The sequence below is a fragment of the Vulpes lagopus genome, chromosome 2, assembly GCF_018345385.1.
Source record: "Vulpes lagopus strain Blue_001 chromosome 2, ASM1834538v1, whole genome shotgun sequence".
In the NCBI taxonomy this organism is placed as follows: Eukaryota; Metazoa; Chordata; class Mammalia; order Carnivora; family Canidae; genus Vulpes; species Vulpes lagopus.
The window spans coordinates 5031024-5056866 of record NC_054825.1 but is presented as its reverse complement, the minus strand read 5'-3'; the positions used below and the strand labels follow the sequence as shown (position 1 = coordinate 5056866).

The following is a 25843-nucleotide window of genomic DNA, read 5'->3' as shown; positions in this document are numbered from 1 at the left end:
GACATGACACAGAGTGCCACCAAGCCCCCTCTTGTTGATAATCTTCCCCACCTCCCATTGTCCCACACTGTCAACAACCAAAGGCAGGGCCTAATCACCTGTATCTTTCCACGGAGTTAGCTTTCTAACTGTTGGATCTGTACTTTAGAAAATTATGAGTCGTTCCAAAGATACCTTTTTCCCCTTTTCCCTTCTGTAATTGTCAGGAAAGGAATGGCATTTGTGTGTACAGACGTGCAAACAGAAGCCACAAATAAAAGCTGTCATCCATAAGAAGTAGCTAATATAAGATGCTCTTTTCTAAGTGAACATCCACGTTGTCGGTGTTCTGAAGTTTCCCTGAGAGGCAACTTTCTTTCCTGTCATGTTGGTTGTATTGTGGGTAGGAGTAGTGTCCCATCTGCCCTGGGAATGATTAGCTGTTAAGACATTGGAGGCTTGAAGGCAAGTAAGATCGAGCAGTGCCCCTCCCCCATTATTCCTTGGCTTCTGATGAAGGCTCACCTGTAAGACCAGGATGGCTGATTGCCGCCAGCCAGGTGCATCGGCCTTCTGGCTCTGCGGGGCCCACTGCATCCCGTGCCTGGTGCCCACAGCCTTTTCTTTAGTCCTCCCTTCCTTTCTGCCTCTCTGACCTCCTGCCATAGTGAGGCCTGTTGGGCTCCCAGGTCTCAGGCTCCTGATGCTTTCACTATTATGATTAAGCAACACCTCTGCCTGGACTGCATTTATCCCCCCACCTTCCCTGCTGCCTCCACCTGGCTAGTTGGCCCCTGTTCCATTTCCCTACAGCGCTGAAGTCACCCATCCTGGCCCTGTCCCACTGCATAGATTGATTCCTTAATGGCTGTTTCTCACTGGACATGGGCAGGTACCATTTTGCCTTATTTTCACTCACGTTCCAAGCTCCAGCACAGGACCTGGCCTATAATAAGGGGCGCCACATTTGTTGGCAGCAGTGAGTGGACCATCCCAAAGACCTCTCAGTTCTACCAAATTCCCCATGTGGCCATTCTTGGCTCCCTCAGCCCACTTGTGGCTTGGCAGCGGGCCCTGAAGCTGACATCCCACCTGTCTTCTTTTGTTCTCTTTGGCCCTGCTTGTCCTATTCCTTGGTCCTGTTGCTCCAGAGCTTCTTCCTGGACACCCTGTGGATACATGAGATAGATGGAGAGACACCTGGCTATCACGAAGAGCCCCTGGGGCTGGGGGTAGGGGGGAGGTGAGGCTAGACTCGTCAGGCTCTGCCAACATCAACTTCTGAAGCTCTGCGGATAGTTGGCAACTGTTTCTGTGCAACACATTTTATAAGCAGAATTCCCAATGCCTCTGCTCCATATCCCCCAATATGTCCTGAGCACCCACCTGCTTAGCAGGAAAGAGACACCAAATGGGTATGAGCTGGCCTCACTCGTCCCCTGCTGTCTTCATTCTGAGCCACCTGCCAGCAGACCTTGTACCAAAATGTCTGGCTACAGTGGCTGGTCTGAATACTTTGCACAGATTCTGATTCTCATAGAAACGACCTTCCTGGACCTGAAATGGGGCCCTCTGATTGCAAAAGGCTTATGTAGACCATGCTAGGTCTTAGTGGAAGGTAGTGCATGGAAAGGGGTGAAGCTGCAGTGATGTTTAGCTCCGCCCCGTGGCCTCCCGGCTCCAGGCAGTAACAACTTCACAATCACTCCAAGGCTGGCCAGAGTCAGAACGGGGCCTGCTTTGACTTGTGACCCTGATATTGGGGCATCAACACTGAGTTTTTTCACTGTGGCTCAGACACAGTCAACTCTGGAAGCCACGTCTCGGAGTGACTGTCAGACTGCTCTGAGATGGATGCTCAGCGATCCCACTCACAGCGATGTGAGAAGGGAGGAATTTCGGAGCCTTTCTAAAACCTGGCGTCTTGACTTTTTCTGAGCTCTGGCTGTTTCTCCCCCATTACCTTCATAACCCTTAACTTGAAATTTTACTGCCTGACTCATAACTGATGTTAGTAATCAAGTAGATTGTCCATCTGGCAAAGTCACAAAACTATTAGCAATTGGAAGATAATTTTAATGTTTCAAAACAATCCACATTTGCCCTTGTCTCCTTTCCTTAATGAAGAGACTATGCTCTCGGGTGGTAGCGTGAGGGGGCATTGAGCCATTTGGCTGCACGACCCCACCGTGTCCTGATGCATACAGATGCAGGGTGCCCAGGAAACCCTCCAGAAAGTTGTGTCTGAGTCCCACCAACGCTGCCCAGGCCCCGTGGTGGCGGGAAGGCTCACTTTGTTTTCCATCGGCTCAGCAGCACCCAGCATAGGGCACCGGGCGTGAGGTTCTCTCAAATGCAAGAAAAGCCCTTTAGCAAAATGAGGTTTTCTGCTTCTTCATGTTTCCTGGATTACAGGCCTGCATTGTGTTGGCCGGGTGGGCACCAGCGCACTCCCTTTGGTCTTAGCCTTTGCCGCATGTTTTGATGGAGGCTTATAATGATCTGATGTGGCTGGGCCCAGAGGGGAAGCTCTGCTGGGAGAGAAGCCACAGGCTGTACTTGGATGCTGGAGCAGAACCTCGTTACTGCCTGGTAAATAGACTCGCAGACCGTGCTTTTGTCTTACAGCGGAGCCCAGTGCGTTTGCTGTACGTACAAAATTGCACAAATTCTCCAGCACATCGGATTGTCGTTACTAATGCAATTTCTATTCAGTGAGCGGCCAGTTTTCTCCAAGACTCATCCGGCAATTCCTTTTCCCTGGGCATTGTTTAATTTGCTTTGAAAATGGTAAAATGACAAGAGAGAGAGCACACTTGAGAGGAAAGAGAACACCTCTGAATACGTGTGGCTCCAAGGTGGATTCTAGCAAACCCCAGCACGGAGATGTGTTGGGATCATGAATTCAGGGCCAGCTTCAGTGCAGACTGCTGGCACCGTTGTCTCAGAACATGCATTTCGAGCTTATTGTAAAAATTGCTTTGGTGCGTGAATTTCTTCAGAATGGTACACATTAGCTATCGGTTTAGGGATCTTTCTTTTGTTTTGTTTTATTTTTTTTTTTTTTTAAAGATTTTTATTTATTTGACAGCATAAGCAGGTGGAGCAGCATGTAGAGGGAGAAGCAGAGTCTGTGCTGAGCAGGGAGCCAAACATGGGGCTGGATCCCAGGACCCCGTGATCATGACTTGAGCCGAAGGCAGATGCTTAACTGACTGAGTCCCCCAGGTGTCCTGGTTTAGGGATCTTTAAAAGGATTGGAAAAGCAGTGAGTAACTTCATCAGGAGTACATTCTCCTCTCCACTGGTAAAATCAGTCTCTCCTTATTTCAAGTCATGGCCTTTGCTAGATGGAACAATTTTCCCTTCTACTTGTTTCTGTTAGGCCTTGTCCTTTTCTCTGACTTTAAACATTATTTCTTAAAAAATGACAGCTGAATTCATACATGGATTCATAGTTCTTTTCTAGAAATGAGAGAGGTCTGTTGTTGGTAGCCAAAGATCTCTGTCCTTGTGGAGTTCATATTCTAAGGAGCAGAGCTGATAGATGAGGATGATCATAAGTGGGTGGATCCTGTATTGTTCCCGAAGAAGGCAGGGTGCAGGGTCAGGTGTCCTGGTGCAGAGCCAGGCTACAACTTGAAATGGGATGCTGTAGGCTTAGCTCTTAGAGAAGGAGGTCTTAGGGCAAGAATGGCTAAAATTAACAAGACAGGAAACAACAAATGTTGGGGAGGATGTGGAGAAAGGGGAACCCTCTTGCGCTGTTGGTGGGAATGCAAGCTGGTGCAACCACTCTGGAAAACTGTGTGGCGGTTCCTCAGGAAGTTAAAATAGAGCTACCTTATGACCCAGCAATTGCACTACTGGGTGTTTACCCCAAAGATGCAGATGGAGTGAAATGTGGGGACACCTGCACCCTAATGTTCACAGCAGCAACATCCACAACAGCCAAACTGTGGAAGGAGCCACGGTGTCCTTCGACAGCTGACAGGATAAAGAAGATGTGGTGTATATACAATGGAATCTTACTCAGCCATCAGAAAGGATGACACACTCTATCATAAGATACTACCATTTTCATGGATGTGGATGGAACTGGAGGGTATGATGCTGAGTGAAATAAATGAGCCAGGGAAAGTCAATTGTCCTATGGCTTCACTCTTATGTGGAATATAAGAAATAGTGAAAGGGACCATAAGGGAAAGGAGGGGAACTGAGTGGGGAAATTTAGAGAGGAAGACAGACCATAAGAGACTCCTAACTCTGGGAAACAAAGAGTTGCAGAAGGGGAGGTGGGTGGGAGATAGGGTGACTGCGTGATGGGCGTTAAGGAGGGTACATGATGAGATGAGCATGGGGTGTTATACTATATGCTGGCAAATGGAATTTAATAAAGTTAAAAAATTAAAAATAAAAAAATTAAAATATAGTTTAAGAAAGAAGAAAAAGGGGGGAGGAAGAAAAGGAGGCCTTGAAGCCAAGCTCAAGGAAGGGGAGGGAGGGAGTCAGGTGGTCTTCTGGCTGAAGAGCCTCTTTCAGGGGGCAAAGGCAGGCAGTCTCTGCAGGGAGGGAGCTAGGCAAGGTTCTAGGACCCCGTGGAAGTGTGACTGGAGCAGGGAGGGAGGTTGCTAGCTCTGCCAAAACAGAACACCGCAGAGTGGGTGGCCTAACCTACAGAAATACATTTCCCCACAGTTCTGGAGGAAACCCAGCAATCCTAGATCAAGGCTTTCGGCGCACTGCTGTCTTCTAAGGGCTCCCTCCTTGGCTTGCGGTGTCTTTGTACGTTCCCTCCTCTGCACATGTCTCTGTGTATCTTCTCTTCTTATAATGACTTACTGGATCAACTGCCACCCACCCCTGGCCATGACCTCATTTAACCTTAATTACCTCTTCTAAGGCCCTCTCTCCAAATACAGTCCTGTTCTCAGGTGCTGAAGGTTAGGACTTCAACATAAGAATTTGGGGGGCGAATTAACAAGGCAGGAAACAACAAATGTTGGAGAGGATGCAGAGAAAAGGGAACCCTCTTACACTGTTGGTGGGAATGTGAACTGGTGCAGCCACTCTGGAAAACTGTGTGGAGGTTCCTCAAAGAGTTAAAAATAGACCTGCCCTACGACCCAGCAATTGCACTGTTGGGGATTTACCCCAAAGATTCAGATGCAATGAAACGTCGGGACACCTGCACCCCGATGTTTCTATCAGCAATGGCCGCAATAGCCAAACTGTGGAAGGAGCCTCGGTGTCCATCGAAAGATGATGGATAAAGAAGATGTGGTTTATGTATACAATGGAATATTACTCAGCAATTAGAAACGACAAATACCCACCATTTGCTTCAATGTGGATGGAACTGGAGGGTATTATGCTGAGTGAAATAAGTCAATCGGAGAAGGACAAACAGTGTATGTTCTCATTCATTTGGGGAATATAAATAATAGTGAAAGGGAATATAAAGGAAGGGAAAAGAAATGTTGGGAAATATCAGGAAGGGAGACAGAACATAAAGACTCCTAACTCGGGGAAACGAACTAAGGGTGGTGGAAGGGGAGGAGGGCGGGTGTTGGAGGGGAATGGGTGACGGGCACTGAGGGGGACACTTGACGGGATGAGCACTGGGTGTTTTTCTGTATGTTGGTAAATTGAACACCAATAAAAATTAATTTAAAAAGAAAAAAAAAAGAATTTGGGGGGCGACAATTCAGCCTGCAACAGAAGCAGAGCTGGAGTTGGGGGGCAGTGTGCAGCAACTCAAGGACGGCCTCCCAGGGCCATACCTTTACCTTGGTCCACATTAATACTGCAGTTTTGCTTTTTACGTGTCAGAATGGTTTTATGACAAATCATGGTGATTTCCTTACCGGAATTTGCATGTAGTCACGTTTGAGGTCTGTGATTCTCTCAAGCAAATGCCTCCTATTGACTGTGCTTCTTTTTAATTGATCAACCTAGATTTCTGCTTTTTGCCTCTTCCTGACACCTAAGCAGTTGATTTAAATTCAAAACAAGTGGGCTTCATTATCCTGTATGCTGTTTCTTTAGATAGAAACTAGGAGCATTACATTTTGCAAACTTTTAACTGTGTAGCCAGATAATTAGCTTGTGGAAAACATACTCAATTTTGCAAACAAGTAGTGATTCTGGAAAATAATTAAAATTAGTCATTATCGTACCACTTTGTGGATTTACCTTCCACTACATGCTGTTAAGATCTTGCCTAAGCAAGATTAATAAAAAATAAAAAAATCTTGACGGAACATTTGTTGGAAAGTGACTTCCAATTTGCATCTTCTCTATGTGACTTGTGATTAGAGTGTTGGGTTCAGGTAATGGGAAAACCAATTTGATTTGCGATGCTTTCTTTTTAATTTTATGTGCGTGGTGAATAACTGCAAGGCCCATGATTGTCACGAGATAAAAACATTAATCTTAAAAATATATGAATTTTGTTCAAGGAGATTAATCTCGACAAACTAATGTTTTTACTCCCTAATTTAAAATTATGACGGTCACTGTTATGATCAAAGCTAAGTAATTTGGTAATTATAAAATGCGGCTCTAAATTTTAATCAGATTAGTGGAATGGGTTCTTCTAGTATTCTCATTATGTCTGTGTGGAAATAAATAGGAGATATGAAAAATGTTTCCTTAACTCTGGGTAATTGCTACAGATTTTAGCTGACCTCCCCTTGAATGTTTTCTCCAAGTCGACGTCCGAGGAGGTTTTTTGTTTTATCTTTACAAAATTTGACATGATGACATCTGCAGCGTGTACTTGCCACGTGCGTGATGTCACCAGAGGGTTTCCTTCACGTGCTAGCTGACCTCAGCTCTGACAGGTGAAGCTGATGTTTAAATTTCACTTCCAGTAGGCTCCCTCTCAACATACTCTGTCCGGTAGAATGTGAGCTTCGTGCGGGCTCCAGATTGCGCTGCACGTACAGCAGCCCTCTGTGAATGCCTATTAAATGAATGAATTAATAACATGACTCCGTTACCCTCCTAGGAAATGAGATTTGTGAAAAGTGTGGCTGTTCTAAGTTCTGTTTTATTATATAGCTTGTCCTTACATATTTATGAGTCCCAGGAAGTCCCATTTTTACCCATTATTAAGAATTTACCAGCATACCTATGTGCTTTTCTTGATGCTTAATTTTTAAATTGTTTTTATTTTTTATTTAAATTCAGTTAATTAACATATAGTATATTATAAGTTTCAGAGGTAAAGTTGAGTGATTCATCAGTTGCCTATAACACGCAGTGCTCATTCCATCTCATGCCCTCCTTCATGCTTGTCACCCAGTTACCCCATCCCCCCACCTCCCCTCCAGCAGCCCTAGAGTTTGTTCCCTAGAGTCCATGTCTCTTATGGTTTGTCTCCCTCTCTGATTATGCCTTGTTTTATTTTTCCCTCCCTTCCCCTATGCTTAATTGTATTGCTGATCCAGTCTCTCTGCCATGATAAAACTCTTCTATTATGGTAAAATCCATAACCATATTTGTTTAGCCTCACATATTTTGTTGCAGGTGATTTCTAAGTTAGGAATATGATGATACACAGGTCTGTCGTCAGTTAATATCCATGAGACTAGATCTTAAACGTTCTCACCTGTTAGAGGTGTTCCTCATGGTATGATGGTGATCATGTTGCAAGAAGCGTATAATGTATCAAATCAACACATCTTGCATCTTGACCTTACACCATGTTATTTGTCAGTAGAAAAATAGAAATAAAAAAATCAGACCCTAAAGGCATGCTAATTAAAATATCTAAAAAATCAAAGATCCCAGCAGTTACTAATACAACTTGATGTTGTCTTGGTAGGGATGGACTGGGTCATTAAAGTCTAGAAACAGGAATAAGAAAACAAGGACCACAATCACAAGGGATAGCACAAAATTATTGATAGATATTTGGTTTTAGAGGTCCCCCCCACCATAACAACCACTGTTGGGAGGAATAACTGAATTCTGTAAGTTTAATCACAAAACACATGCATTAAATTCAGTCATCTCCCAAATACACAAATAAAGATAGAGAAAATGTCAAAGGTTTTTGAAGCAGGCACCCCTCCCAATAAGAGCAACAGTAATGAGCTTTTTATAATCCATATGACAAAAACCGCAAAATATTCTTGAATGGCATAAAAATAGACTTGGAACAAATGGACACACATTGTATTTGCGGAAATGAGAAGGCTAATATCCAAGCCTCCTCAATTAATTAAAAAATTCAGTGGAATCTCAATTTAAATTCCATTGGGACCTGTTTCAAACTCAATAATGTGGTTGTAAAGTTCATGTGCAAGAATAAATTGGCATGGATACTCCAGAACAATGTGAAAAACAAGAGTAATGATGTAGGGCTTGCACCGCCGAGTAACAAAGCCATTTGAAAGTGACAATAATTAAAGTATGATCCTGCTTTTATTAGAACTAGTCTCTTTCTATATGTGTAAGAGCAAGAGAGAATCTGATATAATATCAAGATTAGTTACATATCACAGGGAATTTTATGATTCTCAAATTTTCTTCTTTATATAAATATTTTCAAGATTATACAGGAGCATCCAGACTTTTTTGGTTCTGCATTTTGACATATATGTACAGTTGTGTCATCAAGACCAAGTGCACGGGTTAGCGTATTTCCATTCTCATACAAAAGTCCCTTGTGCCCCTCTGGAGCCCTTCTCCTTCTGTCACTATCATGTTTTCGTGTCCAGAATGTCCTATACATGAATTCATGCTCTATGTTTGCGTCTGGCTTCTTTCACTTACCACAATGGAGAATTATCCATGTTTATGTGTCATTTAATTGATCTATTTTGTTGCTTGGAACTGTTCTATCCTGTGGACGTACCAGTTTGTTTACTCGTCCGTTGATAGTAGACGTATTGGGTGTGTCTCCCTGTGTGGAATTATGAATAGAATTGTCTATAAACATTTGTGTGGATGTCTTCGTGTGGACCCATTTTCATTTCTCTTGGGTAAATACCTAGAAGCAGGATGGTTGTGTTGTATAGTAAGTATGATGAACTGTATAAGAAACCGCCAAAGTGTTTTCTAGAATAGCTGTATCATTTTGCCTTCAGGCCAGCAATAGAGGAGAATTTGAGTTCCTCTGCATCTTTTTTGTTTTTTGTTTTTCTTAGACTCCATTTTTCTAATAGGTGTATAGTGCTAGCTTCTTATGGTTTTAATTTGCATTTTCCTATTGACAAGTGACACCGAACCCATTTGCTTGTGTGTCTTGGCCAATTGTGTTTCTTTTTTAGTTGAAATATCTATTTGAATGTTTTTTTGTTTGTTTGTTTTTTTGTTTTTTGCTAATTTTTGGATGGGTTGTTTTTATTATTGACTTCTTGGAGTTTTTATAATTTCTGGGTACAAGCCTTTTGTACCAATTCCACAGCCTTCCTTTTTACTCTCTTTGCAAAGTCTTTCAAGGAGCAAACGTTTTTAATCTGAAGAAGTCTGACTTACCATTTTTTTTCTTTGGTTTTATGTGTTTTGTATCTTAAGACATATCTGCCCAGCCCAAGCTCACGAAGGTTTTCTCCTATGTTTTCCTCTAGAAGTTTTGTTATTTTAACTTTGGCATTTAGGTCTATGATGTATTTTGAGTTGATTTCTGTACGTGGTGTAGGATATGGATTGGGCCTCCTCCCCTCCCTTTTCTTCCTGCCTTGCTCTACAGTGTCTCACTGTGCCGTTTGAAATACCACTTGTTGAAAACACTGTGCTTTCTCATTGGGTTTTCTTGGCACTTGGTTTGAGAATCAGTGAGCCTGATGTATGGTCAGTTTGTTTCATTGATGTGTTCTTTCACCAGTAGCCTGTTCTTTTGATACCTGTCATTTTATAGGTCTTAAAATCTGGTAGTGTCCTCCTTGGTTCAATATTTCTTTGGTTTTGTCATGTTATTTGCCCTTCTGTATAAAATTTAGAATTAGATCTTTAATTTCTACAATAAACACCTGCTGATATTTTGTAATTGTGACTCAACTGGTGGTGTCTAAGCTATGTTGATTCTTCTGAACCATGAATATATCTCTTCATTTTCTTCTAGGTCTCCTTTGATTCTATCATGAATGTTTTGTGAGTTTTAGTATACAGACTCAGTGACTTTAAAATAAGCTGTGTATGTTTTTGTATTTTATTCCTCGTCATCATCACCACTGTCACTGCCACCATAAGCCGTTATTCGGTATGTAGCCAATGGCTGTGCTAATATCCTCATGTATATGACCAATTTAAGTCTTCCAACTTACACCTTACGTATATGACCAATTTAAACTTTTTTTTTAAAGATTTTATTTATTTATTCATGAGACACACACACACACAGAGAGAGAGAGAGAGAGAGAGAGAGAGAGAGAGGGGCAGAGACACAGGCAGAGGGAGAAGCAGGCTCCATGCAGGGAGCCCGAGGTGGGACTCGATCCCGGGACTCCAGGATCACGCCCTGAGCCGAAGGCAGGCGTTAAACCGCTGATCCACCCAGGGATCCCCCCCAATTTAAACTTTTTAATTTAAAGTTAGTTAATTTTAAGTCAAAAGACTTAAATTTAAAAATCCCAGATTTTAAAATCATTGTTGCCATTGTACAGATGATTAAATCAAGGCTAGGAGAGGTGAAACACCCTGCTTCACACAGCCTTCTTGATCTCGGTCAGGTAATTATTCCAAAATGTCTGCCTCTGGAACATTTACTCCTGAACAAATTTTCTGCTACACAGCCATGTATCTTCTACCATAAAGAGAATGGTATTGTAAAATCTCCAAAGGAGTGTGAGTGATGTGAAGATCCATATTTGGTAGAGAAACAGAATATTTCTGTTCTTTGCTTTTGCTTTCACTGTAGGGTATTTTGTTAAGAGCAGAATACATATGTGCAGTGCCTCCTCCAAATCAATTAGCCATTCCTGCATTTAAGAAGAATGCATATGGTGGAGCTGTACATGCAAAAGCAATACACCCCCATTTATTGATACTTCAGCTCCTCAAACATTTTCCTGAGTGAATATTCCTGGCTTTGGGTTGCTTAAAGCTCTTTACTTCCTATCACCCCTCCCCAAGTGTATCTTAAAATAGCTAAATCATTGCTTGTGTTCCTGTTACTATATTGAGTAATAGTTCCTGTGATTGGAAAAGAAACACTTCCTCCTTAGAATTCCCTTGTCAGTCTGTAATGATTCCCTTCTCTAATATTTGTAACGTCATATCTTAATTAATTGTTGTCATGTGTCTCTTCTCCACTAGGCTGTGGGTAGACTTTGTATTCCCTTAGCTTTTTCACTTGATATTTTTCTTAGATAAAGCAATTTGAAAAAATTATTGTAAAAACCAATATCCTCATCAACTAGATCCACCCTTTATGGACACTTTGTCCAAATGCATTATCTCTGCCCTTCCTCCATTTTGTTAGAGTTGTAAAATATGTGTGTAATATAAACTTGTTTTTGACCAGACCAGAAGTTCACCACAGGCATCATGGCACATCATCCCCTAATTGTTTCATGTATCTCCTAAGAATAATCCTGCTACATAGTTAATAAGATTTTGACATCTTTAGAAATTAACAATGATCCCCTAATATAATATAATACATGACCCAAATGAAATTTCCTCATTGATGTTTTTGAAGACCCAGGTCAATTGTCTTGTTAAATGTCCCATTCCTGGATCAGTCTTTGCATTTCCTCATGTTCAATGTTTTTGGCACAAAACACTACCTAGTTGACCATGTGTCCTTGGTGCCTGCCATCATAGTAGGAGGAGAGAAGAATTTGCGGGTGGGAGAGAGTACTTTCAAGGTGAATGAATATCTCCCTTTTCAATGACCTTGACCTGCTGGTTTCAGTAGGTCCTCCATGGAGGACCTTGGCTGGAATCAACTAGTCCTTTTAGGTTTGAAAGTGACAATTTTTGAACTCCTCAATTCCATCTACATTTTTTAGTCTTCTATAAGAAAGAGCTTTGCCTTTACTTCTCTTCCCCAACTCCCCTCACTTGTATGTCAGTATGTCAGTGTAGATTCATAATTTTTAAAAATTCACTACTTATAATCCTTCACTCTTTTTATTCTTTTTGATACTTAGATGTCCTGTTTGCCCCACTTGTGGCCAGGGGAGCCTCCTCCACAAGCATCCTCTGTGTCCTTTTGACTTCGTCGGGTTCTACTGGTCTGGCAGAGGGTTGTCTGGTTCTATGTGTGCCAGTTTGGGCAGGGCTCTATTTAGTGCCACCAGACCCCCTCCAGGAGCACCATGCTGTCAACACCTGCCCACTCTTTAATTTGTTGAGCATTGTACTTGTTAATATTTTGTGCCATTTTGAATCTTCTCATCATTTTGGCCTTATTCCCTCAATTTCTTTTGGTGTATTCCGAGTGGCCCTATTTTTTGAGAATCTATGGAACCTTGGATTTCCTCAGGACTGTGGTAAGGGATCTGGATGGAGCCCCAATGGGATGTGTTTCCTGCTTGCCATATTCCCCCTTTACACACCTGCTAGACAGGTACATTCCTCTGCAAAATTTCTCTTGGGTTCCCCCAGATTTAGTCACACTTTCCCATAGCAGCAGATTTTGAAAATAACACCAAGAGCATTTAGCTTCAATATTCCATTAGGGGCTTATGGAGTCATAAAGGGATCAGTTATCAGTGCTGTATCTTGGTGTGTGGTGTTTGAGCATGTATCTGCTCATGACATATGTATATATTTATGTATAAGTATTTCTTAAGAAATAATATCTTATGACTGAGATTGTCTGTTTCTATTATATAATAATCTCATATTTCAAAATGTTTTATCTTTCTTACGATTCATGAGCTTTCTTTTGGGTAACACTTGGCATGTGACATACTTTCCTCCTTACCTACACATCCAACCAATATAAATAATATTGAGGATAATATCCTTTATGATTCATATAGAGGAATTTCATTTTATACAAGAAAGTTTCAACTGTAATCTGTAACTATGATGGTGATAGCATTCTTTATGGACAGAAGTCAATTTAAAAAAATATGTAGGCATATTGATCCTCCCTTCAATGGTAAAATTTTATTATGACTGAATTATTCTTGTTTCTACCACAGTTTACAGATGCTATATATCATGGGAGAAGATTTGGAAAATCCTAAGCCCTCTAAGGCTTTAATATTATTTGATTTACTGAGTTTACGAAAATAAATATAAAATTTTCTGCTTTACTCTCTGACTTGTGTTAGCAATAAATAGATTATATTAAGGAGTTGTATATAAAGTATATATTCCTCATTAAACCATAAAGTATAATTGGACATGTAAAATTTTATTGTGATTTATTTTTATTCTCTATAACAAATGTATGTGTTTAATTTATTGTATTGAATAAGTAGCAGATAATTGTTATGGGTAACTTAAGATCCAGATAGTCCCTTTTGGTATATTTGGCCTCTATAAATGTCTTCCTACAATTACTGCCACTGTAAAATTGAAATTGATTTTGTTTTTAAAATTAGATTTCTTCCCTTATAGTGTCTGTGATAATATGAAATACTAGTCCTCTATGAACTCAACCAGGCACTCAATTTAAATTTAAGGTACAGGTGTAATTTTGTTGCTAGGAGTTGAAAAAAAGCTAATAGATGACATTAGTGTAGCTTCTCAACCATACTATTTTTAATTTTGTGTGGTTCCTTTTTACAAAATACTCACTTTATGGTCCTTTCTAAAATAAGGAATTGCAATATTTTGGAAACTAAATGAATAAAAAGACCCCCATGCATTAGATAAAAGCTTTGTGGGACTAAATTTATCTTGAAATGAGAAAAGGGAACACAGCATGGCCCTCAGTTTTACCATGGATCATATTTCTGAGAAAATGTACTAAGTTCAAATGATGTGAGCAAATACTCATTTTTCTGAGAACTATAGTTTTAACAATAGTACTTGATTCATTCTTTCGATTGTATCCATTATATCTTATGCTTCATCATTTTTTAAAAAAGATTTTATTTATTTATTTATGAGAGACACAGACAGAGAGGCAGAGACATAGGCAGAGAGAGAAGCAGGCTCCACACAGGGAGCCCGAGCGGGACTCGATCCCGGGACCCTGGGATCACACCCTGGGCCGAAGGCAGACACTCTACTACTGAGCCACCCAGGTGGCTCTGCTTCATCAAATATTTAATTAACAACACATGAAATACCTTTACACAGGGCCAGCAGTGACTTATGTCTCCTGATGTATTTTGCGTGGCACACTTTTTCTTTCATTTTACAGCATTGTTCTGCCTTCATTTTCAATGTTCATTTCTTCTTTATAGCTCCTCTCCTCTCGTAAAAGGGTTAAGATATTTTATATGACATGAGAAGTCATCAGTGAGGACATGAAAGCAAAGGGGAAGAACTGTTATCCATCTCTTGCAAAAAATCTGAGGAGAAAGAACAACTTGACAAGGATGATAGAATTTGGAGGTGTTTTTCTAAGTATATCACTATTATTTGACGTCTTAGTAGTACAATTACTTGGCTGATAAGGGTAAATAGTTTACTTGTCCTGAAAATTGGCTGTCCTGACCCACCCCATCCTCTCCATTAGCAATTCCCAGTGTACTCTGTGACTCTTTGCTTTCTTTTTCTCTTTAATGTTTTAGAATCATTGTTTTTTTTATCCCTAGTGTTGTGAAATCTCATGATGATGAGTCTTGGTCATGCTTGACACCTAGTGCATGCCATTTGAGAAAAATTAATATCATTTAATTATTTTCTATTTTTAAAAGTTTCTGATGGCTTTATTGAGATATAATTCACATACTCTAAAATTCATCTGTTTTAAGTGAACAATTTAAGTGTTCAGTATAATCACAGAGTTAACTACTACCATCATCAGTTTTAGAATATTGTCATCATCCCCAATAGAAATCTGTATCTGTGAGCCATCGACTCCCCATTAACCCCACCTCCAGCTCTTGCCAATCACTAATCTACTTTCTGCCTTTATAAGTTTGCCTATTCTGGATATTTTTCAGCAATGGAATTATGCAGTTTAGGGTATTTTGTGATTGGCTTGTCAATTTCTACAAAGCTGCTGGCTGGGATTTTGATAGGAATTGCATAGCTTCTGTAGATTAATTTGGGGGATGCTGTCATCAAGCAATATTAAGTCTTCCAATCCATGAACATGGGGTATATTTCCATCAAATAATTTGTTTTTTTGATGTTTTTGTAAATAGAGTTATTTTCTGAATTTCATTTTTTGGAGTGTTCATTGCCAGTCTGTAGAAAAGCAGTTGATTTTTGTATTTTGATCCTATATCCTGCTATCAACTGAACTCCTTTATTCTAATAGTTTTTATGTGGATGTTCTGTCCTTTTATTTATTTTTATTTTTTTATTTTTTAAATTTTTATTTATTTATGATAGTCACACAGAGAGAGAGAGGCAGAGACACAGGCAGAGGGAGAAGCAGACTCCATGCACCGGGAGCCCGACGTGGGACTCGATCCCGGGTCTCCAGGATCACGCTCTGGGCCAAAGACAGGCGCCAAGCCGCTGCGCCACCCAGGGATCCCCATGTTCTGTCCTTTTAGAAAAACAGCCTTTGCTCTCCTTTTTCTGTGTTCTTTCTTTCTGGAGTCTTTGTCTATCAGATATGAATGTTTTTTGTTTTTTATTTTAACGATTTTATTTATTTTTTTGAGAAGGAAAGAGAAAGTGGGAGGGGCAGGAATAGAGGAAGAGAGACAAGCTGACTCTGCACTGATGCAGAGCCCCAGGTGGGGCTCAACCCCATGACCCTGAGATCACATGATTTGGGCCAAAATCAAGAGTCAGATATCCAACTGATTGAGCCACACATGCACCCCAAATATTGAATCTCTTGAATGGTTGTCTGATGTTTCTACTTTGTGTGTGTGTGTGTTCCACTTTCTGGAGGATTTTGTTAATTTTACCTTCCCACGCTTCTATTGAAATGTTTATTTCTGCTAACATAGTTTGAATATTCCAGAATGCTTTCTTTGTTCCTTTTTTTAACATTATGTTCTTATTTTATGGATGTGATCTCCTATCTACTTGAGGACAATTATTGTAGATCTTTGAGTTCTCTTTTATATCCCTGGGTGTTTTCTTTCCTCATGAGGCTGTTCAGTCTTGATCAGACTGTTTCCCATGTGTGCACAGAGTTGGGAGGTGTGGCGAGCCTGCGTGGGCTGAACCTCTGTGGCCAGACAGTGCGTATGCTCCCTTGGGCTGCTCAGTTTTCCCAAAGAGGATTCTTCTGGTCCCTTGTTCCAGTTTGACATGGGGTTAAAATTGCTGGAAGGGGGGTTAGGTTAAACCTTCTTGTGAATATGCTGGGAGTTGGGCAGACCAGAGAGTGGAGTGGTTATAGTGTTTGGTTGCTTATCGCTAGATACTTTCAGCCAGGTGGCTCCTGCCCCTCTTTCTCTTCTACTTTATCAGGCATCTACTGTCCCCTCCAGACAGAGAATAAACCAAGTGGTCCCCTGCCCGGGAATGAGTGGGAGCATCCCCTCAGTGGACTGGCTGGGAGTGGGCAAATAGGCCCCATGTTAAACACATCAGTGTTCTTGATTTCCCCCTCACGATGGAGCCTTGCTTTCTGAGTCTTCCTAGGATTCTGTGCCCGGAATCAGCAGGTTGCTTTTAAATTGTCACCCTCTTCTTGTGTTCAAGGCACTCAGTAACCATTCATGCTTCCCTTATCAGCTTCCAGAATCCTCGTCTTCAGTTGTGTCCTCTCCTCATTGTCTTTGTCCTTATGGCTTTGTGAATTAAAAGATGTTCTTTATTGTCAGCTATATGTGAGGAAACAGGTTGGGCATGTTTTGGATTATTTTTCATTCATCATGCAGAAGCCCCTAGGTATATGTTCACAAATATTTCTCCAGAGACTTTGGAGGAATCTTTTGGGACAGTGAACGTTTTGCAGTACTTTCTGGACTCCCTATTTTTCTTTCTTAAGTTTCCTCATAGCAAATAGAACCCTTACACATTTTGCTTGTGGCTTTCCCTTTTGAAAACAGAAAGCCTTCATGAGCCCTAGAGCTTTCACCTTAACTGCACCAAGAACTCCTCCATTTAAGTCTTGCCTACCTTTGCAATGGAAGACGCTGTTTTCAGTTACTTCCTTTTCCTACATTCTGGTGCTCCTAACGTTGCTTTACAGCATCAGTTCTTTGGCTTGAATGCCCCCCAAAATGAAAATCAATTCGAAATTCACCAAGTCATCCATCTTCCCACCTTCACCACAATTCTCGCACAGTGCCGCTGAGCAGTATATCACACCTGTCACTGGAAGGTCCCTTTTTTTTTAGCCTTTAGTGATGATTATGAGGATTGTTTTCATCACCATATTTGAAACTTAACCTTCTAAGTGCGAGTTTCTCTTCAAAGTACTTAAACTTGGTGAAAACATGTTTAAAATTTTTACAAGTCATCCATGGAAGTCATGAAGTGTAATCCCAGATTTAAAAGGAATTCTTGCATCATTCCTACCAGGAGCCTGCCATCCGGACTTGGTGCTCCTGGGTCACTGTTCACAGCTTCCCCAGCTTCTGTGGTTTGGAGCTGCCCCCATCCCTTGCCACTTAGAGCACGTCGAAGAGAGCTAAAATTTCTCCCTATGCCATGTGTCCTAGAGAGAAGAGATGTGCTGCATGCAGAGTGTGAACTCTAGGGTCATGTGAACCATTTTTATCTTTGATAGACCTACCAAGAGCAATTTCATACACCTCCTTCGGGTCATGGCTTTGTCCGTCTTTATTACATAAAGGAGGCACACCCTCAGAACTCCTCAGGACCAGGCACCGAAATCCTTGGGGTTGCTCCTTCTCATTCATGCACTCACCCTTAGACCTTACACTCGGCAAAGCTGACAATGATACTGTTTAAAGGTTAGGTGTTCAACTCAATTCCCATTCTCCAATATCTATCCTTTTAGAATAATCTTTTGCCTTTATATCCTACGTGCATTTGCCTGCTTCAGAAAGTCCCCTGTTCCACCACCAGTGCCTCATTCTGCCCCTTGGTTCTCCCTCTTGTTGGTTCTCCTTGCCTACCATTCTGCCTTTTCCCCTCTCCTTCCTGACCACCTGCCCAGTACATTGGGAGCCCAAGCAGATTTAACCCTGGAACATGGAGGGTGGTTCTACAAGGTTCAGAGGCCAGTGAAGTACAGGACTTGAGGAATGGTACAGAGCAGTAACCATGTCTACTTGGACAGAGTGGCCCGTGGATGAGATTTTAGAGGATAGGGGAACAGGAAACCTGGAAGTCAAGCACAGGGGGGTTGGTCCCTGCTACCGAAAGATCTCCTTTTCTCTCAGGACCATCTTCTACAATATTAATATATGTTCAGTTTACAAAAGTAATCTAGTTCAGTTCTCCCACCCCTAATGAGTATGTTTTCTCTTCTTTCTTATCCTTATTGTTCCTTCTTTTTCTTTACATCTTTTTTTCCTTTCCAGTGCTATAGTCTTTATATTGCTGAAATAGAGACATGTAATTATCTCCATGTTTGTTCCTCAAGCATTTTCTCATGTTATTAAAATAGTTCATATTTGCATAGGTAATGTTTAATGTTTTAGTGGTTGCATAACATTTCATGATCACACTCCGGGATGGTTGCCTGATTCAGCAAGCAGCGGTGCAGGGTACCTGGTTCAACCTGAGCTTTGGCTAAACGGTAAATGGATGTGCTAGCGTATGGATGTCACATGCAATATTTTTGCAGGGCAATGTTTGGGACATGCTTACTCTTTGTTGTTCGTCTGAGATTCAAACTGAACTGGGCATCCTGTATCTTATCCCGCAGTCCTCCAAAACATCGCATTATTTACACAGTTTCTTGTGGTTCAACATGCAGATGTTTTCAGCAATGCGACAGACATCTTTAGACATCAGAATTTTGTATTTTGAATGAACTTCCTTCGGTGGATTGTTAGCAATGGAATCACCGAGGAGATGAGTGTTTTTTCTCAGACTTTGCAAGCCTACTGCCAAATCGCTTTTTAAAAAGGTTATAGCAATTTATGCTCCCACCAGCAGCGTGTAAGAGTGCTCATCCCCTGCACCCTTGCTAACATTATCCTCACTTAAATACTCCTTTGCTATTTTGGCAGGCAAATAATGGTATATCATTTTCATCTGTGATTGCTAATGAAGTTCACTTCTTTTTTTTTTTTTGTTTATTAGGCATTCTGTGTCCTGATTTTTAAGTTTTCTGCAACTGTATGCTGACTTCTCTGCCCCCGTTTTGCATTGCTTTGAAGTCTAAGGAATATGTCTTATTTTCATTTATTTGCTTGTTTTTACTCAGCCGCTGGGGCTGGAGCTTGGTCCCCATGCTCGGGTTTCAGGACGAGTTCTGCACAATTACCACCAGCGTACCTGCCACCCCACCCATTGTTCAAAAGCAAAAGCTTCATAGAACTTCTAAATGCATTTCAAATAAATCAATTAAAAAGCACAGAATAGTAATTTTCTTTTGAGCTTGCAGAATAAAAATTTTCTTTCCATAGTTATCCCCCATGTCTACTTCTTGTGTATGACTGGTTTCAAGTACAGCTTCTATAACGACCCACTGTGTCTGCCCCCAGAACCACCCCCCCCCCCAGTCTGCTGTATGGAGTTCTTTCGGGTTCTTGAGAACAGTAAAGCTTCACGGTCATCACATCACTTCCTTCTGGAAATACGGGTACCCCATTCATGGGACTCCATTCCAAAGAAAAGGGGAAGCATTTCTGTGGATTTCAACAGGTGTATTACCCCATTTCGATAGGGGTCCAAAGCTTTAATGTAGTAAAGAGCAGTAAAATAGCAAAGATTTGCTTCCTCTAAGAAAGAAAGTCTGCACAATACAAATGTTCTTGAACATTTCTGTAGGTAAAGTAAATAGCACATTGGTAACCCCGAGCCTTTTGACTCCTGACTCATGGCAGTGCCCTGCCTCTGTCCCCCTCCCGGGGCATACTCCCTTTTAGTCCTCATCCCTGTAGAATAAGAGCCCATTGGCTTTCCTTCCCTGTGACATTCTCTCCAACTTGAAGTCTTCCCGACTGGCTATTTGCATATTCCCAGGACTAGCTTTGTAGAAATTGCTATATTCTCGACTTCTTCATTTTCTACATCACGCCAGCGGCCCCAGCCTTGGCCTTGCATGAAGTTTGCAGCATTACGTGCCAATCTGCTCCCTAAATTGAGTATCTCCATGTCACCTGTTTGAGTATCTGCCCAGACTCCTTATGCGCTGCTTTTCTCATCTGTGCTACTCTGCGCTCCCCCTGTTGTCATTCTCGAAGCTGCTCTGGGGTCTTGCTTTTCTTTCTTTCTACTTGATGTTTTAAGTTAAGTACATAGCTTTCCTGCATCTAATAAACATAGCTGGCTTTGTGATTTGGGCGATTCTAATGTGGAAGCCCCATCTTTTAGACCTGTAGAAAATTCGAACCTGTAGAAAATTCACTCGAGCCCCTGCCGGTGCGTCTTGGCCGATATAGGCGTCTTCTTGCCTTAGGAAACTTCTTGTCTCCTGAGAAGGAGACCAACTACAGAAAACTGTGTTAGGGAGGGGACTGGGGCCCTGTCTGTGGTGGCCTCTTCTCACTCTCCTGCAACTTTCTCTGATGCCTGCAAAAGTGCAGGAAAGTGAGTCTCCACCTCACGTTAGCCATAAGCAGCATCCTCAGATTTCTCAGAAAGAGAATTAAAATGCACATCGGGGCAAGAGGAAAGAAATCAGCTCAGCTACTAAGCAGCCACCTTGCGGCCTGCCACGCTGGGTTCACACCCAGTTTTTCCACTTACTCATTGAGGGCGATCATTCAGCCTCTGTCCCAGTGCCTGTAAAATGGGACAAGAGGAGGATCAGTGGTGGGGTTGAACGGGGACTCAGCACACCACTTGTCACATGGTAGGTAGTCCATCAACATGTAATATTATGAAGACCCATCCCCGGAAGATGGCATCTCATGAAGAGTAGAGATATGAAGACAGCTTCTCCTGAGCTCACGAGGATGCCAAATATTTACATATCTCAAAAGTTCATGTTCACAGACATTGTGCCATTTTATAAATCATTCCTCAAGCGGAAAACAAGCATTCTTTAACTCTTTCTCTGAATACCAACTCGGAATCCAAATCTGGGCAATTATCATCATTCACAAATAATTTTTAATTCATAATTCATTTTTAATTCATCATTCATAATTTACATTTCTGTGCAAATGAAAGGGACCACATTGTCATTCTTGTATTTGTTCAATTTGCATAACGCACCCTTTGAGGACTCATTTGGAAGCACACACGTACGCTCTAGAAATAAAATAGGTCGGGAAAAATATTGGACTGTAACATTTCATGGTAGAGAGTGTGTTCCAGAATAATATAGAGGACATGGACGTATTCGAATATACTGCTTGTAAGATAAGAGTAGGGTTTGTAAAAGAAGGCAGTTTGGGAACTCATGGAAGAGGCCAAAATTGGGGATATGTCTCAAAGTATGTCTCATCCTGTAATTGGACCAGACTCTTACTGGTTTAATGGGAAAAAGTGTATGTCCTGTGTTTCTTAAAATGTCCTTAATTTAGGGACAAATATAGAAAAGCAAGGAAGGCTTTTAAGATGTCCTTCGCCATGACACAGAAGGGATCAGTTGCAGTCAGTGGCAACAGGACCACTTGGGCTTCCTCCTACCCTTCAGCGCACGTGTACACACACACACAAACACACACACACCTGCATGTGCACACCCACAGCCGCACACATACTGGCTGCCTCTTCGTTAGCTGCATTGGCCTGTTATTTTCTCCATGTCTTGATTCTGTTTGGTGGTTTCTGTTTTCCCTCCCTGCTCTGTCTGCTAGGAGAAACTCTCCTCTCTCCCACTTTACATTCTGATGAGCCTGCATGCCTCCTCACATTCTTCTTGTGGAAAAGAATTGGACCATAACTCATTGTGGAATCGGTGGTGATTGCCTCCAAATTGGCCAAGGGGGACACAGGCAGATTTTGAGAAATAAAAGGCCTCTCTTTGCCACGGCCCAAGAGGAAGGGCTGCACACACATCTCGCCTGGTAATAAGAGAGCAACTTTCCATGGAGGACAAGACATGAGTGTCAGTGGTTTCAATCTTGTCTTTAATTTTTGCATATTTAATGCAAAAATATTTATAGCTTGTTTTTCCAGGCTGGACAACCGTGTGTCAGGAAACATTTAAGGCAGAGACAAGGAGATAGAGCAAAACTCAAGATCATGAGGTGGGAAAGACTGGTCCTCTCATGCTGGCCAGCCAGTAGGGGTGCCAGAGATCGCAGGCCCCCTGCCCACAGTCCATTGCTTCTCCTTGACCGTTTCAACACCAGACTCTTAGTTGATAGCAACTTTTCCTATAAGTGGTGTTCTCTTCCCATCTCATTGTTCTTTGATTCCTTTACAGGGAAACTTTGTGGCTTGTATGACAGCTATTTTACGACAAATGGAAGATTATCATTACGCCCATTTGATCAAGACTTTTGGGAAAATGAGGACCGATGTTGTGGTGAGTGTAACTTTGGCCCTTCTCATATGACTGTGTTTGGGGGCCAGCATTTTAGGCAAAACATTGACATCAGTATTTCAAGTGTGATTTTGCATGAGGACTTGGCTCTAATTGGTTTGATAACCCATCTGGCAGGGAGTCCATATTTCTTAGAAGATGTGGATCCCAACACACGGACTTGTTCCTAATGCTGAGCTAGGGAGTGACTCAGCATGTAAGCCCAGAAAGAGCTTCCTTATGCTATGGAATCACTGGAGATGTGGAGATGCTACCCACGGAGAATCATCTAGTAACTCCTGTTCACTTATTGATTGACTTCTCAGTAGCAGAAACCAGAGTCTTTTCAGCTTTAAATTATACTCTGGTATTAATTAGCTCTAATCATGGGGGCTCATCAGCGTTTCTCCAAATAATTCTCCAGTCATCCTCAATACAACTGTGTTACAGCTTAATTAGGAGAAGCATAATAGAGGGGAAGTGAGTGCTTTGGAACCACCTCCCTAATGACCTGAAATCCCACGGCCATACGGCAGATGTCTTCCGCAAAGCTACGACCACCCTTGTTGGCAGAGCTCTCGGTTAGATGTGAACCTAATCTCTGGAGTAAAGTGGCACAGATTTCATTTCTGAGACCCCCTAGTTTCCTGTGGGATCCAGCAGATGCTACTAGTGTTTCCAGAACAAGGTTGGTTACACTTCACATCATTGTATTTACCTTACTAAGGGAGGCGAAGAAGGATACATTTAGTGGTTGTTTTTCAAAGGATCATTTCTAATAAGAAATGGCCTTCTTCGTGTTGCCACCCCAAGTGTGTGTGCACACATGCATGTATTTAAATTTCTAAGGAGACAAAAATGGATCTACACCTTCAAATCATAGCAGTTTTCCTTAAACGAAAGTGAAGGAGCAAGAACGTATAATGTATTTGTCTCCCCGGGTGTTGACTTCTTTTCAAAAACACGGACGTGCAGCTTAAAGGAGGTATACGCTCAGGTACATGATCTGCATTATATTTGTGTCCTGTCATCCCTCAGCAGTCATGGCACAGTGAAATCATATTTGATACGTGGAACGTCCCATGCAGCCAGTGAATCTTAACTGTATCCCTCCACCCTGTTGGGGTCAGTGTAAGGAGGGCTGTAGCTGAACCTATATGAACAATTTCCTAAATAGCATTCCAGGCTGAATAATACAGTTCTCAGACTGAGAAGCATTACCCATCATGATGGAGGGTATACTTAGGGATCCCATTAATCATTTGCCCTTTATCAGAATAGTCCTAGGATCCAAATCCACACATGCAAACTGTGAAAAATATTTCATCGGAACCATTAAGAGGTGCCATTGGTAGGGAAGCTTCAGTGCATTGTGAAAAGTGATTCTACGGAATGGATTTTAAAAATGACTATAATTTGCTGAAGTCCAAGTCTTGTGCCCTCTCTCCTTGCACGGAGCAGATGATCAGATACTTACTACATGTTGTGGTCCTGATTTCCCGAGGGATTTTTTTTTTTCTTTACACACAGCAGTTCAGAAAATCAATTATTTGCAGACGATTTGATTTCCGTTTTAAAATGGCATTTGTGGTTTGGATATCACAAATTCGTATCGCAAGGATTGTAGGCCCTTTTTATTGTTGTTAATCTGTCAGAACCTTTGTAAAATGTGTTCCTATCCATTAACTCTACACAGAAAGTATTGGACTATTTTTCTACTCTGACAAGCACTTACAAAAATGATAGATCATTTTATGTTAAATAATTGAAAGTTAGTTAGTACTGCAATATGAAAATAGCCTCGACTGTTTTCTCAGGACTATTTCTTTGTAACAAGTGCTGCTCCAGGTTTTCTGATTTAGCCTTTGGTTGGCTGGATGAGCGATTCCTATCGAAAACCGCAGTTACTATCAGCACCAAAGTCGTATGCCTCAGAGCTGTTACTCTTAGTCTCTCAGATGGCCCCTTGGACCCCAGGACAGGGAGAGAGGATGGAGCACTGTGTGAGGCAAAATGAGTAACCCAGAAACAAACAAGAATGGACACGTAGGGTTCCAGACACTCAGGACAGACCCATTTCTTTAGCGTTGGGTGCCTTGCGAGACCTTTACGTTCTTCTGCAGTGGAGATGCTGAGCTGTTGGATGGGCTGCTAGCTGTCATGTGCCCAATATCAACATCAGGAACATAAGTAGAGAACTTCTTGCTCAGTCTCCATAACAAGATTGGAGGTGATGGGCAGTGCCCTGGACCGTCTAGGGAACAGAGCTGTCTTGCCACTTGTCTTAAATTGCCACTAGGTGGCCCTTCAGAAATGTTTGTCGAGTGACTGAATGAACAGTGCTGTATCCAAGGATGATGCAGGTAGAAGTAATGCTTGCTGGTTCAATGTTGAGTGAACGCAGAACCCGAGGGCTGTGGGCCTTTTGCCTCCACCGTGGACTCACGGCTGATCGTGTGTCTCCAAGCAGCCTCACCTGTCCTGGTGGCCTCTCCACTTCTAGATTCTAACCTTGGGAAGCCAAATTGACAGGCTTATGAGCAAGCAGGTTCCTCCATCTAGAACACCCTCTTGCCTTCATTCAGTGTCAGTCCCACCCCTTCTGAGGACCTTGACCTGATATCTGCCCTGGAGTCACCAGGCAGATGCGCGCCCTTTGCTCATTCCTCCTTACCTGGTCTGTGGCACTAGGCCACCAGCATCTACGGAGGTGGTCCTGACATCTCCCAGCTGGGTAGTGATGAGCAAAGGTGCTCATGGGGGTCAGGAAAGCAAGGATGTCAGGTGACCATCCAGGCCTATGAAATACTCTGCTCGTGGGTGAGCCTTGAGCTCCATATGAAGTAGCCGCTGCAGGTTGACTTGCAGCATCCTGAGTGGGAGGAGGAGCCCTGTGATAAACACATTTCTTATTTCTTGTGACCATTTCCTTTAAATGAAGTTATAGCAAAGATACTCTTCACCAGGTGAAAACAATCTTTTCTTAGTGAATTCAGTCAATAGTTATTTATTGAACACAAACTTTATTTTAGCTTAGTGGAGGAAGTAGTGGGCAAAGCAGACAAGTCCTGCCCTCGTGGTGCTATAGTCTGGTAGAGAACGTCATGGTTAATCAGGGGTTCCTTCCAACTAACCCCCATTATCCCTGCTGCAAAGGCATGGTTCTTATAAAGTAGTCAGATTAGACGGAATCAGCTAGTTGTGAAGCCTTTGCAAAGGAGAGGATTGTGGGATATTGAGGAATAGAAGAAAGAGCCATGTAGGGGGGAGGAGGGCATGTCATGTATAGGAACCTGTGCAGGAGGC

General features: G+C 42.0%; 1 protein-coding gene across 2 annotated transcripts in view; it reads left to right on the top strand.

The window, feature by feature from the left end:
- DOCK1 (dedicator of cytokinesis 1) overlaps window positions 1-25843 on the top strand; it is a 497787-nt gene that overhangs the window by 291573 nt on the left and 180371 nt on the right. For both annotated transcript variants that reach the window (XM_041744687.1, XM_041744686.1), the window contains exon 28: window positions 22439-22540. In XM_041744687.1, the coding sequence (XP_041600621.1) occupies window positions 22439-22540 (102 nt within the window). The remainder of the gene's footprint in view (window positions 1-22438; window positions 22541-25843) is intronic.